At 31.5% G+C, this 14,909-nt stretch overlaps 1 protein-coding gene across 17 annotated transcripts in view; it reads left to right on the top strand.

Moving 5' to 3' along the window:
• LOC106878895 (receptor-type tyrosine-protein phosphatase kappa) overlaps positions 1-14,909 on the top strand; it is a 594,862-nt gene that overhangs the window by 324,945 nt on the left and 255,008 nt on the right. For 8 of the 17 annotated variants that reach the window (XM_089356034.1, XM_089356031.1, XM_089356032.1 and 5 more), the window contains exon 5: positions 9,217-9,363. The exons of 5 other annotated variants lie outside the window; for them this stretch is intronic. In XM_089356034.1, coding sequence (XP_089212160.1) covers positions 9,217-9,363 — 147 coding nt within the window. Of the gene's footprint in view, positions 1-6,284; positions 6,339-9,216; positions 9,364-14,909 lie in introns of all 17 variants that reach the window. 4 more of the 17 variants (XM_089356037.1, XM_089356036.1, XM_089356035.1 and 1 more) reach the window with 1 other exon arrangement.

Below are 14,909 nucleotides of genomic sequence, written 5' to 3'. Positions count from 1 at the left end.
TTTGCACACAATATTAGAATAAACATTTACCGATTAATTTCGACGATATTATCACATTGAAAGCAGTCCAGATTACTTAATATATCCTCTGTGGTTATAATTTCAGAACCTCTCGCCTTTCTTAGATAATAAAACCCGGTACGAGAATAACGTATACAATACAATGGCCTTTCAAGTAGCAATCAAAGTTTCATGAAATATTATTCCATAAGAAAATAACATACGAGAATGTTGCAATAACTTCCTATCAAAATTCTATGAGGATTTTACTTTCTATTTTTCAAACGACGCCTGTGATTATAAAGGGGATAATGGGAAACTTATTGAATAATCGATATCAATAACTGACCCTTAAATTATAGCAAAGCCGATCAAATATAATTTTGTTCCACTCTATATCAATGAAAGTTAGACTTTCTATCATATTTATTTTCTTATTATTTGTACATCGGGTTTAGAATTGTACACTCCAGCTCTATGAGAAAACCTATAGCCCAATATATTGGCAGGAAAACAAGGAAACAATAAAGAAAATATGGATAATTGGCTTTATCTATCTATCTGCTTGCCTGACTGTCTGTCTCTCTATTTCATTCTCGGTATATTCATAAACACTCACAAAAATATTTCTTTATATACATAGCTCTCTCTCAATACGAACATATATCTGAAAGATGTGTATATCACACATACACACACACACGAATACATATTCGCACGTGTGTATGTATGAACATATGTGTGTGTCTCTCTCTTTATATATATATATGTATATAAATATGAAATACATATATATATATGTATATAAATATGAAATATATATATATATATATATATATATATATATATATATATATATATACACAGTAGTAGCTCGGTTTCCACACACCTCTGGTCACGAATAAATCGTGCTTTATTCGTGATCTGAGTTGTTCGTAAAGCGAGGTCCTACTGTATTAAATGATTATGAGAAAGACGGGATGTAACACACGATTTATTCATGATCAGAAGTGTTCGAAAGCCGAGACACTACTGTATAGTATATATAAGGTCATCCCATATGTTCTGTCCCATTTTACCTTTTTGAAAATTGAATGAAATTTAATGCTATTTTAGAATGTCTAATGGAATTAAAAATTCTTTGATTAAAACCCTTTCTAACATGAAAGTATCCAGAGAACATTTGCTTTATGGGTACAAAAAAGGAAACTTTGCAGCCGAAGCGACTCGAAACATGCACTCAGTTTATGGAAAAGAATGCTTGAATAAAGAACTTGCAGAAGATGGTTTGCAAAATTCAGAAGTGGAGATTTCAGCTTTGACGATGAAGATCGAACAGGACGAGCAGTTGAGTTTGATGATAAGCTCCTTGAGGCATTACTTGAAGAAAATCCTGCATTATCAGTTGAAGAATTGGCAATAAAGCTTAGTTGAAACCATACAACTGTTCATCGTCATCTTTAACAACTTGGAAAGGTTCCTAAGCTTGGAAAATAGGTGTCTCATGAATTGTCCGAAAGCAACCGCAAATCCCGAGTTGACACCTACTCTTCTCTCTATTCTCGAGAACTCATTTAACCCTTTTTGGATAGTCTTGTGACTGGTGACGAAAAATGGATCTTGTATTGAAATGTTAAACGTCGTAAATAGTGGCTTGGTAAAAGTGAAAAAGCTCAACCACAACCGAGAAGGGAACTTCATGGAAAAAAGGATCTTCTCTTTATCTGGTGGGATCGCAAAGGAGTAATTCACTTTGAATTGTTACCAATCAATTAAACAATCAATGCTCAAGTCTACTGTCAACAATTAGAGCATTTGAACCAAACTTTGAAGAAAAAAGACCCGCTTTAGTGAATCGAAAAGGAGTGATGTTTCATCAGGACAATGCGCGACCCCACACTGCAAAAATCACATCACAGAAGACCGAAGAGCTTGGCTGGGAAAAAATTCCTCATCCACCTTATTCTCTCGACCTTGCTCGTTAAGACTACCATTTCTTTCTTAGTTTACAGAATAGTTTGGGGGACATAACTTTCGCAAGCCAGGAGGAGGTCGAAAGTGACATTTCAGAGTTCTTCGCTTTGAAACCAAAAGAGTTTTACATTGATGAGATTAAAAAGCTTGTAAAAAGATGGAAGTCATAGATAATCCCTTAAGTATATTGCATGCACCTCCTAGAATTGTTATGCTTCTACACAAATCTGTGTCTGTAATAATATATCTTACAACTATTTTATAAAATCATTTCCAATGGTATCTTTATCTTATTTTACTTATTTTAAAATTATTTTTAATTCGATTTTGTTATGAATACCTTAACTTATCCTTATTTTTTATCTTTTATCTCTCCTTTTTATATCCGGTACATATTTTATTTTACATATTTTACATTGACAGTGTAAAATTGTTATCTTTGTCTGTTTCTTCCTTTTTTCACTTTATAAATCCTTTATGGAAATTTCATCCAAATATTTTCGTTTTTTCTTATTCCATTTTATTTTATTCTCTCATCTCATATAATATTTTTGTATTTCGTATGTCTATATATTCTGACATGTACTAGTGTAATATCTATAGATTGTTAAGGACTTTCTAACTTCCCTCTATAGTAATCATGATATATAATACAATATGCTATATATATATGTATTTATATTTTAACATTACACTATATACTTCACTTATACATATATATATGTATATATATATATATATATATATATATATATATATATATATATATATATATATATATCATTGTGCATATGTATATATATATATATCATTGTGCATATATATATATATATATATATATATATATATATATTATATCGTTATTTATGTATATCTTTATACATATATATATATATATATATATATATATATATATATATATATATATATATATATATAATATTTATACATATATTATCCTTGTACATATATATCATCTTTATACATATATATTATATCTTTATATATATATATATATATATATATATATCTTTATATATATGTATATTATATATATATATATATGTCATATCTTTATATATATGTATACTATATCTTTATATATATGTATATTATATCCTATATATATATATATATATATATATATATATATATATATATATATATATATATATATATATTAAAACAGTAGGGTAAAAATTGGATATTAATTAATATCAATTTAATCCCAGGGAACAAGCACATTGAAAGAATCAAGGAGATTCAGAAAAAATATCTGAGATCTTAAATGATTATTGTATATGTATATATAAAGGAGACACCGTACCGGAGCCTAATGGAGCTTTACGTGTTTAGGCTCAAACACTCACAACGCTCGGTCTAGGAATCGAAACCGCTAATCTACGATCGCGAGTTCGCTGCCCTAACCACTGGGCCATTGCGCCTTCTATATATATATATATATGCGGTGTGTGTGTGCGTATATATATATATATATATATATATATATATAGATGTGGTGTTTGTATGTATATATATAATGCATGTCTATATGTGTTGTGTATGTGCATATGTATGTATATATGCATATATAATGTGTTTACATACACACACACATATATCTATGTGCATATATATATATATATATATATATATATATATATACATGTATAAAATATGTGCATGCAAACAATGTATCAATATATATATATACACACGTATATGCATATACTTATACGCACTCACACACACATTAACATATCTGTCAATATGCACACGTTTGTATATTTTATATATGTGTGGGTGGTGAGTGCCGATATGTGTATATGTGACACGTACACATCTGCCTCAAAGCAGTCAAATTGAACAGGAAATTTGCAGAATTACATCGGAATTTCGACGTTATTACTGTTGCGGTGATATCCTTCGCTTTCAACGTTGCAGTGAACTCATTGTATTGTAGAATGTCCAGTTTAATGACACATCTCAGTATGTCATGATATTTCGATTGAAGTCTGCTAATGAGCTTTTATTTTCAATTCTTCTCTACTCTCACTTTCCTCTGTTCCTGCTTCCATCTCAACCACCATTGTAACCCGCATTTCATGCTCTCTCTCTCGCTCTCTTTCTACGAATATATTCATGTTCATATATTTATGCACTCAATAATTTATATATATATATATATATATATATATATATATATATATATATATATATATATATATATATATAGATATGAGTGTGTGTAAGGAATGGGCAACAAAGATAAGAAAACGCCTAATACTGAATAAGCGAAAATAAGCAAAGATCAAAAAGGAAAAATTAGCGTGCAGCAGCTATTTTGTTGATGACTCTGGTAGTTTCGATACCTTGAAATAGAATTGCTAACTCAGTGACATCGAAAACCATATGATACAGTTGTTAGTTGACACAAAATTGAGAGAAATAATGGTTTCAAATTTTTGCACAAGGGCAGCTGTTGTGGGGGTGGGACTAAGTCGATTAAATGTACTTCAGTATTCAACTAGCGCTTATTTTACGGACCCAGATTGTCTGAAAGGCAAATTCGACCTCGGCGGAAATTTGGACGCTACGTATTTCGCCCGGCATGATAATAATTCTACCAGCTCACTGCTTTAAAAATATCGTGAGAAATATTAACTTCAATCATATTGACGGAGACCAAGAAAATGCAAGGATAGACAAAGGTTGCATTGTTTAGAAGAACGAATTGGGAAGGAAACCGATAGTATAAGTCCAATTAGGATGAAATTAAGTATCATACTATTTGTTAGTGTATGGGAAAATGTCTTTTCCAGAAAAATATTAGTAAATTACGATGAAAACGATATGAACTGAAAAGAACTGAAAAGTATGGTTCTGTAAGTTTCCGGGGAAAACTTGCGCGATGTCCTTAAAGCAAAAGCAGAAAATACGATGTCTGCTTGTTTGACAAGCTGAAAGGTGACAAAGAGATCTGTTATCTTTGTGGGAGCAGAAAGTAGTGTTGAAACAACCAGAGTCCGTAGCAAGGCAGCTGATGAAGTCTAAAGTTTTGACTCCTTGTTTTTTTTGCCACATTTTTTTTTATTATTTGAACCTATTTTTCTCAGGTTAATTATTTCTGACGCAAACAATGATTTTCAAAAGTTTTCCTCCACTTACTGTGACGATCTTCTGATCCAGGTCTCTTTCGTTCTTCTTTCCTTTCACTCTTTTGTGGGTTTTTTTTGCTTCCTCTCTCACCTCACTGTTCCCCAACGAGATGTCTCTGTCTGTCCATCTTGTTGCCTTCCGCTCCCAGGTTGCCAGTTTCTGCTTCCGTTCTGTCCAAAATAAAGTAACTGCCACTGTTCCTGAAAAAATCTTGCCGAAACCGACTGTTTGGAGACCCTATAAAGATGGAAATAGGCGCACGCACACACAAGCACACACACGCACGCCGATTTATCCGTACCAAGGTTTACATAAGTATCCCAGAGAAATGAGACTGATGTTGTAACTGTTGAGTGAAAAACCTTATCCGACATAAACATAAATCACATCTTAGCATCTTTTAGAAGGACTAACACAATATTCAGTGAAACCTTTCACATTCAAGACTATGAGAAGACAACTAAACTTGTGGCTGGAGTATATTATAGCTGATCTGCTCTGCTCATGCCTGGAATATCTTTTATTATTATGGGCTTGCAGTTGATAAACAGAACGACATTCAACCACATAAGTCACTGTATTATTTTAAATCGATTAGCTTGCGTTCTTCGATGAAGTTTGCAACACTCCAATGAAAACGTATCAAACCCTTGAAATTTAAGCTGGTCCTCAGTGGAAAATCTTGATACATTTCATTTTGCTTCAAATTCACTGAAATGCTTTCTCAAAGAATATCTTTTTTCAGTTTAATCTTTGAGATAACAACATTTACAGATCAAATTACATTTCTCAACGCATCTTAGGCTTATGATAACACAGTTTAATTTCATTTAATGATTATTCAATTTAAAAAAAGAGCTAACAAACCCAACATGTAACATCTGAAAGACAAAATATAGCGAATATGTTAAATTCACTTACTTAATTTCTATGATTGGCAAAGAAATTTAATCTAAGAGTGATTTTGTCGTAAATGAAGAAGTAAAAAGGAAGTAAATTAGTGTAAAAATTCATTTACTTCGGAAAGAAAAATCTGCAAACAACATCGTAGCTCGGAAGCAGTTTTAGATTTTTATTTGACGCAATAAATATTTCTACGTTTCTATGTTTTGTTTCTTTATCTTCTTATTGTTTTATTGCCAATTTTACAGAGAGTCAGCGAAAACGTCATCTTTTAAAAGGATCCTTTTACGGACGGAGGCGTTGTAAGTTCAACACTTAAAACATACAAAATATGAGAATCGTTTGCATTTTGTTGTGGCATTCTAAAAAGAATTGTTTTATATCTGCTTTCATAATCTCCAAGTAATTTGGTACTAAAGTTATTTCAATGAAACCTAACTAACAATTACCGAATGCTTGAACCCCGCCTCAACCGCCAGCTCGATCGATATAAAAAATAATATAAACACTCTTCACTATCATATTGTAACTTTATAATGGACAACCAACTTTCTTCCCATAAGTCCGAATTTTGGATCATGTGTCTATGATATATCCAAGACAAGGCAATAGATTGGAGAAGACACTTGTAGTTTAGTGACTCAGTGATTTTTATCCGGCAGGATTAAACTTACAGTAAAATAGGATTACGAAAGAAATATTGACTTTTAAGTGAAATACATTTAATCGACCAAAATCTACATGAAATTTGGCATTTGAGCTGCAATATTATTATTTATATATGTATTATCTCTCTCTCTCTCTCTCTCTCTCTCTCTCTCTCTCTCTCTCTCTCTCTCTCTCTCTGCCTCTCTCTTACACATACATGCTCTCACACAAACACACACTCACACATCCACCCACATACATAAGCACACACACACACCAAGCACACATGTGTCAAGAAAGACAGTAATACATTAGTATTTTATATCCTTGGTGGCATGGTAGGAATTTAAATAGAAAAAAATATTTCCTTTAGAAAATGATGTAATTTCTCAGAGATGTGATTTTAGATCATGTATCGAAGACTTTCAGTTGTTCCATTTATTTCACGGAAATTATATGAAGCCATTCTTGGAAAACGAATAGGTTTGAGAATATATGAGATTTTGTTTTACGCTGAACATCTATTTCTTAAACCACTTAACAGATTTCAAATAATATAATGCACATACTTCACTAAAGGATTTCTTTTTTATCTCTGGAATACAGCATTTCACAAAAGACAAGTTCTATGAAATCTGTATAAAAACTGACGTTAGCAAGAAGACAAGCTTTTGCACTTGTTACTACTGTTCTACGTAATAAACATCTCCTTAAATATTGCTGTACGAGAAAATGCTCCACGTTTGCAGTCCGAATATGGCGATTATTTGTGTAAAGTCACTAACATGTCTTCCCATAACGACTAATACGTTTTTTCAGCTTTATTGTTGTCAACTAATTAGATTAATGTTTTCGGTTTGAATTAAAAAGTTTTATTGTGTAATTTTCACGCCATTCCTAATCTTTTCCGCCTCTTTCATTTTCTGTCTGTCTGTCTGTCTCTCTCACTCTCTCTACATACATACATAAATACAGTGTAAATTACTAGCTTATATGTGTACGTGTGTGTGTGACGTTATATTTAATTTGATAGTTGTGCTTCCGTTTCAGCGTAAACTTATAATAAATCTTCCGTCAAAGATTTCATAAAAATTTGAATTCACTGTTATATGACATATAAGGCTAGTTATAATCTTCTTTTATCTTTTTGCGAACTCTTAATTCTGATTCTCGTTCTTAGTAAGTGCCTCTTCATTGATTATGGTTTAAATACTTGTCCAGGGAAAGATTGAATTGGATATAAGTTTAAATTGAACACACTATGTACTTGGAACATTCTGTTTGGTGTTATGTTTTATTTTGCTGACAGAGATGTTCTCTTGAAATCCCTACATATTCTCTAGCGAGATATTCACGAAGATATAGCCCCTATACCTCATTGTAAATATACACTATAAAGTTTGATCCCATATTACGTTAGTTATATGCTATATCAATGCTAAACATATATCTACTCGAATGTAGCTTATTAACTATTATTCGTGTAGCAGAAAAATCATTTGGTAATAAAAAATCTTAGCTTCTTTGAAAAGTAAAAAGGTCCACTAATTTTCCGATTTTGGAGCTTTGATAGCGTAGGGTTTGAGGATAAATAATACTAAGTTATTAGGTAGTTTACTTTCAAAACATTAACAAACGATGTCAGTAAAGTCCTGACGACATAGCAAATGAAAGCGGGTTGCGTCTTCCTGTTTTTTTTTCTAAAATAGCTGAGGCTCAAATTAGTTGTGTAGAAAAGAATGAAATATTATCCAAGTTATTTTGGATAATATTTCATGATAATATTTCATGAAGCACGTGTTTGAAACTATTATTCTGAATTGTGCAGAGATTATCAAATTGTAAGCTGCCACGAAAGATAAACTACTAGGATAAACAGTATCTTTTTTTTTCATTTGGGGAATATAAAATACGAACATCCAATATAATATTGTTTATCTAAGCAGCCAGCTCTGATCAAGCATGATCAAATAAATATTTGACTTGACATATATTAGGTTTCTTAATATATTTGAGAACTAGATCACAAAATGTTTGAAATCTCAAATAAAATTACCAAATTTTCCTATTGATACTCTTAATCTGTTCTTGAAAAGGATCAACGCCACAATTACGCAATAGAAAATTTTCCTTTGGTGATAGACACTTATGTCCGGACTTAAATATACTAGATATAATGCATTAAGATAACTTCTCACATCTATATTAACACCCGTAAAATAAAACAATTAGTTATCTTCTATACTTTTAATGAATTGTTGTGAAAATGATATATTACTAATAAAACTTACCAAATATTCCGAAAAACTTACCTCAGTATTTAGTAGAATATAATTACAGAGGCATAGATTTCACTTTACTTTATTTATAGTCGAATTCATTTCATATGAAATAAGTATATATTTTATATTAATGACTTGTTCTTTGCTGCCTGTAATTAATCCTAATTATTCTAATTTCTAAATCTTTGGTTTGTTTTTCTCCCGTACTAACTTTAGCATTATTTTGTTATATTTTCTCTACTAATTCCAGAGGAAGCTTGTCCTGCTAACACATATGGTTGGGATTGTTCCCAGAAGTGCTATTGTAGAGATCCTTCTAACTGTCACAGGCTAAGAGGACCTCTACCATCCTGTGAATGTAAAGAGGGTTATTTTAACCGGCCAAATTGTCAACGAGGTATGCTACTAATTATTGCATGAACTAACAATGTTTTATATATTTCTAATGAAACATAATGTATACAAATATTTTCTTTCAGCATATTCAATAAATTGTGAATTAAGCCATTCAAGTAGATGTATTATGATTGTCGGTTTAAATGTTTTTAGGGTTTTCTGCATATGAAGACTTTTAATATAAAAGCATATGCTTAAGATAAAACAAGTTTTATTATAAATAGTATTAGTTTGATCAATATAAATTTTTAAAGAATGTCGTATTGCAAATCTAAATAAATTTTCCATTATAATTATGACCTACCGTATTTTACCCACGTTGGCTTTTCAAGAGTAAATGTATCCTTTAATGCAAAATTTATTCACTTCCGACCGCGAAGATCAGTTGATCAGTTGAATCAAATTGAGTATTATAACTTATTTTTAGAGCCATTAATTTATCAGATCCTGATACAGCACCGCCTTCGATGAACAGAGTTTTATGTTTCAAGTGTCATGTCGGATGTATAAAATTTAATACAGTTTTGTTGTTGACGTTATTGGAAGTCGAAAGCAGATAATGTTTGCGCATTTTTTGTTCTGCAATTTTCAGTCATCGAAGCGTGTTAAATCTTGTTGAACTATAAACAATTTTCAGTTTGTTTTTGAAATTTTCTGCGCAAAATATTTTCTGCGTTGTTTGCAATAGCCCTACATGTTTTGCCATTGTTCTGGTCTTTCTGTTGTTTAAGTCTGTCAACTGCTATTCCCGAGGCTATAGGGACGCTTTCAAAATTACTTTCAAATCCCAGTGATATTGAGACAGGGAAGTTGTATGTATGGTACATATGTATCTGGAAAAGGTATGCGTACTAAGAATTTGCCCCTGTTATTCCATTACAATTTTAGGATACTATCTTCTGGTTTTGTTGCAATTTTTTATATAATCTTCAGAAGGCACAATCCATTGATTTATATGGACTTGATATATCTGCAATTTTAAGACTTTTAAGGTCAATGATAAGTAGGTGAGAGATGATGGTTATTCATTTTCTTGCTGTATATGTGATAAAATAGTTTTTTTTATTATTCCAGTTGAAATGTCTGTGTGAAATTACGAGTTTGAAACATGACTATCCACTAAAAAGAGGAATATTGTAGATATATTTATTTTTAATTTTATTGAGTCGCTGCATCGTATAAAGGATTTTCTTTGCTACTTTCGGAGAAGTACTACTCATAAACTACTTTATTAAAGTCAATTTCAGGGGTATTACCTTACAAACTAAGTATTGCTTACTGTATACGGTCGATATTCGCTTATTATTCTGCTATATTTCTATAAAGGCTAGGGTGGTTTGTGCTTTATGTATGTCATGTCATCTTTCTTTACTTCTGATGGAATAATTTTCGCCTTTCGTCTGACCGGTTCTCGGGTAGTTGTTGATTATTATTGTGAGGTCGTACACTCAAATCTGCTTATCAGGTCGTTTCTAAATCTATTTCTGTTGTAACTGTTTATAATAGGAGACACAATCCATCGTCTTCTTACAATCCAGCTTTGTCTTTGGTGTTTGGGCAGGTTAGTCTAGTAGGAATAGTGACATAATATCTGTTTTAGGCCTACGACTTATTCTCAACTTGCTGCGAATGCGCGTTCCATATCAACATCAACCACAGACAACAGCGATTACTTCCACTCACCCGAAGAAGGTGCAGATCTTTCCATTAGCTTGGTTTCTTTATTCACTCTAAAAATGCTTCACCGATCATTAAATGTGAAACCATATGCATATAAGTAGATTTCGAATAGTTCAGTTCGCTGAATTTACACACACGCGCAATGCGCGCGCTTTTCTGAATATAACTAATTAACAAATTATTTAAGCCATTTATTTCTTCGCTACCTTCCCTCATGGATGTGCAATTTGTCCTCACTCTATGATGGGATTCTTCAATATTTATTTATATATTTTTAATTGCCGACGATATTCAAAAGTAACATCGATTAGTTAGTAATAATCTGTAATTATATGTATACATACATACATACATATCTATATAGTTATATAAATATATATATGTATATACATATACACATACACTATTATATATGTACGTATATATATATATATATATGTTACACATCTCTGAATGTATGGATGAAACGTATCTTATTATCCAAGTTCTTCAACAAAAATTAATGAATGATCCGTTTGATATACTAACTTTTAATATCAGCATACATACATGTGATGACGCGCGCGCACATACATATGATTACGCATACATACATATAAATATATATCTGTGTGTGTGTGTGTGTGTGTGTGTGTGTGTGTGTGTGTGTGTGTGTGTGTGTGTGTGTGCATAAAGTTTTACTTTGTCAGTTGTTTGCGTTATTCTTGTACGTTGTTCAATGGGTTTTCACTATCTGAAAGTGATTCAATCTAAATATTCAAAGATTTCTTAGGTTTCTTAGTGTCAAAATAATTCTACTCATCCCACGTTTTTCTATTGGTAAAACAGACGCCGATTTTCTGAGAAAACTATTTGCAATTAATCTAGCAATTCGGAGTCAAGAATCGAAACGATTTTTGTATTTGATTTTTGTGTTAAGGAATACGTTATGAACATTTATATGCAAATTATTGCTATATTTCAGGTAATTACGTTTTTTCTGTTCTCCATCAAGTATTTAGGATCTCATTTCAAAACGGGGGCACCAGTATTTTCTTAACGAAACACTAACGAAGCACTTTGAAACTTGGGACACTGGTAGAATGTGTCATATAAAACATCTTTTACTCTTAGTCTTCTTAACAAAAAAACGTACATCGCAAGTTATTCCATGTTAAAGTTGTCGTATTTCTGTAATTTCAACCAATCACTGACGTCTATTCAGCTGAATAGAGTTACTGCTGGCTAGTCATAAGAATGTTATTCCCTGTGACCTATTTCATCCGGTTTAATCGTAATTTATACGCATATATTGTTTATATAATAAATTACGCTGTGCGTATCTATGTGTGTAACAATATTAGAGTTCGGATTCTAGAGTTAGGGTTAGTTTTAGGGTTAGGGTTAGGGTTAGGGTTAGGGTTAACAGTCTAGTTAGGGTTAGGGTTAGGGTTAGGGGATTAATATGATATACACCGTTACAGCGCTAACTGTTTTCAACTGAATAGACGTCAGTGATTAGTAGAAATTATCGAAATAAGACAATTTTTTACATGAAATAAATTCGAATACAAATTTTTTTTTCTGTTCTATAACACAAAATAGATAAGTATACGAAGTTTGAAAGTCTTTCGGTACCAAAAACACTACATAAAACATAAATGAAAACTGGTACCCCCGGTTTGAAATAGATCCAGTATTTATATCGCCTGTCGGAAGTAGGCTGCCATAATCTGGCTAACTCTGGCGATGTCATCCACATGCTTTTCATCCTGATGCAATGTGCCGTGTCACTGCTTTTCATCCTGATGCCATGTGCCGTGTCACTGCTTTTCATCCTGATGCCATGTGCCGTGTCACTGCTTTTCATCCTGATGCCATGTGCCGTGTCACTATTTTATGGTATAGATTTCTTTGGGGAAATAGAATGCAGAATTTATTTAGGGCAATTATATATGTCTGAGAGTATTTCCTAAATTAAAATCTAGAAGTGGGGAAATTCAGATGTATGATATAATTATAGGACCTGTGAATCAGGACTTCTTGATTGATAGCAAATAAATGTCTGCTTTACTGGGGACATAGGGAATTTTTAATTACACATTTCTGGACATTAATCATGAGTCGAGTCAACCGAACAATGTGCTGGCGAAAGGCCTCACACATCTGGCTGGAATCGCCCAGCTCGTGTCCGTCTCGGCCCGTCAAAGACCGAATTGTGGATTTTCTTACCACGTGGCGCCTCCACCATCGAACAGCTTTGATCCCCTAGTTTTAGCGCTTTAGCTCTGACAATGCAACCTTCATGCTTCGCATTGAAGAACTGGTCTAATGTCATTCTCGCTGCTAGCACGTCGGTTGCAATTCTACTACAAAAGCCTCATCCAGTTTAGCTGCTAACCCCTCCCCCTTTTTTTATTTTTGTAACGCTCTTTCTTTGCTAAACCCTATCAATATTACTCTAATCTTTCTGTTGTTGATGACCCCGCCTGCCAACTTCTGCTTAACTAAATTGTTGACCCAATCCCTGTAAGCCTTACGTGCCGGAAATGACATGTTAAACATCCAGTACCGGGTCCTGACCTACGCATCTTATCTAGGTTGACCGTACAGATTACAAACTTATGGTCTGAATAGGCGACCGTTCTAAAAATGTGGACATCCTACACTATTACGTTTTACTGTTACAGTCTCGTTTTTCTCCTCCCCTTCTCCTGTATTGTTGTCAGTTACGGAGGAACGGGAGGGGAATCTTCAGGAATCACTAGATTCGTGAGGGGTGGGCATTTTTCTTTTTTCTCAACTCTTTCAAGATGCGCTCCACCATTTTGAGCTGTGTTCGATTAAATTAAATTAATCGCTCACCGAACTTATTTGGTGGGCCGAATATAGCTTCTCGAGGGGTTAAACAATGATAGAAAACCAGTAACAGGATCCTGGTGTTTCTATTGACAACTTATAATAAAATAAATAATGCAAAAAAGCACCAAACCGGTGTAAATAAATGTTTTAAGCTTCTCCAACGTGGAGCGTTTTAAAATACGTCCGATGTATTCCGCAGTAAATAACAATAATAATGATTTCAAATTTTTCCAATAGGGCAGCAATTTCGGGCAAGGGGTTGAGTCGATTACATCAACCCCAGTCTTCAACTGGTACTTATTTTATCGACCCCGAAAGGATGAAAGGCAAAGTCGACTGACGGAATTTGAACTCAGAACGTAGCGACGGGCGAAATACCGCAAAACATTTCGTCCAGCGTGCTAACAAATCTGCCAGCTCGTCGCCTTAACATCAACAATGATAATAATAATAATACTATAATAATAATAATAATAATAATAATAATAATAATAATAATAATAATAATAATAATAATAATAATAATAATAATAATAATAATAATAATAATAATAATAATAATAATAATAATAATAATAATAATAATAATAATAATAATAATAATAATAATAATAATAATAATAATAATAATAATAATAATAATAATAATAATAATAATAATAATAATAATAATAATAATAATAATAATAATAATAATAATAATAATAATAATAATAATAATAATAATAATAATAATAATAATAATAATAATAATAATAATAATAATAATAATAATAATAATAATAATAATAATAATAATAATAATAATAATAATAATAATAATAATAATAATAATAATAATAATAATAATAATAATAATAATAATAATAATAATAATAATAATAATAATAATAATAATAATAATAATAATAATAATAATAATAATAATAATAATAATAATAATAATAATAATAATAATAATAATAATAATAATAATAATAATAATAAATAATAATAATAATAATAATAATAATAATAATAATAATA

Source organism: Octopus bimaculoides, chromosome 8 (assembly GCF_046866305.1).
Source record: "Octopus bimaculoides isolate indiv1 chromosome 8, ASM4686630v1, whole genome shotgun sequence".
Classification (NCBI taxonomy): Eukaryota; Metazoa; Mollusca; class Cephalopoda; order Octopoda; family Octopodidae; genus Octopus; species Octopus bimaculoides.
This window is presented reverse-complemented; position numbering and strand designations above follow the sequence as displayed.